This window comes from Aplysia californica, unplaced genomic scaffold (genome assembly GCF_000002075.1).
Source record: "Aplysia californica isolate F4 #8 unplaced genomic scaffold, AplCal3.0 scaffold00132, whole genome shotgun sequence".
NCBI lineage: Eukaryota > Metazoa > Mollusca > Gastropoda > Aplysiida > Aplysiidae > Aplysia > Aplysia californica.
Genome location: NW_004797402.1, coordinates 277,948 through 280,276, shown reverse-complemented (window position 1 = coordinate 280,276; position 2,329 = coordinate 277,948). Strand labels below are relative to the sequence as shown.

Below are 2,329 nucleotides of genomic sequence, written 5' to 3'. Positions count from 1 at the left end.
TTGTGTGTGTGTGTGTGTGTGTGTGTGTGTGCGTACTTGCATGTGTGTATGTGTGTGTGTGTGTGTGTGTGTGTGTGTGTGTGTGTGTGTGTGTGAGTGTGTGTGTTAGTGTCATATTGAAAGTTGGCCTAACTTGGAGCGTATGCGTAGACAAAGCCTAGTGGGTACACAATGTGAACGGATTTACCCTTATCTTCTACTACCGGTAATATTTCAAGCAGAGTTATCTTTTCCTACTTCCGCCATCTTCTGCTTTTGCTACCGCTGGCGAAAGTGAAAGTTGCAAAGAAGAAGTTGTATGTGTATTTCTTTTCCATGAATTGAGGACTTGAAACGGTAAATCGCTGTGGACAATATTTTCAACTGGTTTAGTTTGGACTGATTGCATAGTTGTTCTTTCATTCATGATTTCCACAGACAGGTGTTTCTTCTACTGTTTATCCCTTCCTCTGTTTTTCTGAGAGGCTACTTCCGGAATCACTTAGCCTTCTCATCCATCTCTTGCATTGTTTGTAGTGCCCCTCCCATGTCATACCTTGGGGGTACCGGCAGTTCTGATGTGAAAGGATAACTGCTTGTTTTTAATAAAACATAACTTTAGTTCTTGGAATAAAATCCAGAAATACTGCTGGAAACCGCAGAACTAAGAACTGTTGTTGCATTACAACACAATTACATTCTTCATTACTTCATATTTACAATACTGTCAATAATACGCAGCCCCCTTCTTCAAGACTGACAGATCAGATCTATTCATTATCATCACAGTCAGTGATAAGAATCAGAGGTCTTCGACTTCAACCATTTTTACACTGTGGTATAGATCTAGCTAAGAATGTTATTTACTCACTCATAGCTTTTTTCTTTTTCATCTAGTCTAGATCTAAATCTAAATCTAGAATGGATGCAAGATAAAAACATTGTCGTGTAGACCAATTTTCTGTAAATTTATAGAAACACTCCCGTCTCTTAAAGGGTAGGCCTATTGCTTGTAACTGTAGGCCTATCCTATAAGGTTTGTTTAGGGCCCTGAACACGATTTTGGCTTTCAAAATCATTGCAAAAGATTAGTTTAGATGTTACGGCCCATCTTTTGGAACCTTGTTAGATTATTTTCAATTTATTTAAACCTGTTTTTGGTAAAGTTAATACTAGATCTAGATGTCTATTTGTAAGTGATACAACTGCAAACTTTGGGTGTTTGATCAGTTCATTGAATTTCATATGTGTAGTATATTGGTTTTTCATATATTTTCTTAAATTGTCCTCTTGTTTCAGACTGACTGCGACTGATCAGTAATTTGAACTAAGATCATGCCTGACTGTACATACCTGTAGAAATAATACTGAGGTAGCCACTACAAAAGAGGACAGCAAGGGAACAAATCACATAAAAGGGTTACAACAGTCTACGCAATGTTTAGTTTTAGGAAGAAAGACAAGGAAAAGGATAAGGAGAAGAAGGAGAAGCATGAAAAGAAAAAAAAGGAGAAGGATGAAAAACATGACAAGAAAGAGAGAGAAAAGAAGGAACGGCAGCACATGACCCCAGAGGAGATGTCTCGTATCGAAGAGATGAAGAAGGGTGTGTTCCGTCGCTTCAGCGATAAAGACAAGAAGCGGCACTCTCAGAAATCTTTGGACCGAGCAAGTCCCTCCGAGGAGGAGGAGGAACGGTCTGGAGCCAGCAGCAGGGGTAGCCCAACCAAGGATGCACGGCCATTGCTAACCCGACCGCAGCCATTACCAAGGCAATCTATACCTGCAAAGAGTTCCCCCCCTCCTGTACTCCCAAAACCAAAGGTCAAAAGCATCCTGAAAGGGAAAAACGACAGCACATCATCTTCACCTTCTGTTGACCTGGATGATACAAAACTACTGCAAGAAAATACAAAACGCAATGAGGATATGTTTGCAAGCAACTTTTCTTCAAGGTCATCATCTACGCAAAAGCTCAAGGCTTCACCAGTAGGATCTTCCATAGCCACAACACCATCTACGCCAGGGGATGACTTCCTTGAGTCAGAAGAGGAAGATAAAGGCAATAAAAACTACGCAGAAGCTTCTAAGCTTAAACTCCCACCTTTGATTCTGCCCAAGCCACCGAGGATGCGAGAAATTGTGGTCAAGCGGCTACAGTCCGGTGGTTTTGGGTTTAGTCTACGCAAGGGCCTCATTCCAGATCGCAGTGGAGGGCCTCCAAAGGCAGTCACATTCGCCGAGCCTGGCAGTGGCCCCACCAGCATACAGACGGGGCTTTTGCCAGGGGATCGACTGATTGAGGTGCGTTGACTTGTTTCCAAATCAGTTTAACAAGAAAATAAAGGGG

At 41.8% G+C, this 2,329-nt stretch overlaps 1 protein-coding gene across 1 annotated transcript in view; it reads left to right on the top strand.

Moving 5' to 3' along the window:
- Window positions 1-219: 219 nt before the first annotated feature.
- Window positions 220-2,329, top strand: part of LOC101845088 (unconventional myosin-XVIIIa) — a gene marked incomplete in the record, with an annotated part of 129,989 nt that continues 127,879 nt past the window's right edge. Inside the window, 2 exon segments of the mRNA XM_013081466.2 lie at window positions 220-336; window positions 1,279-2,283. Coding sequence (XP_012936920.1) covers window positions 1,417-2,283 — 867 coding nt within the window.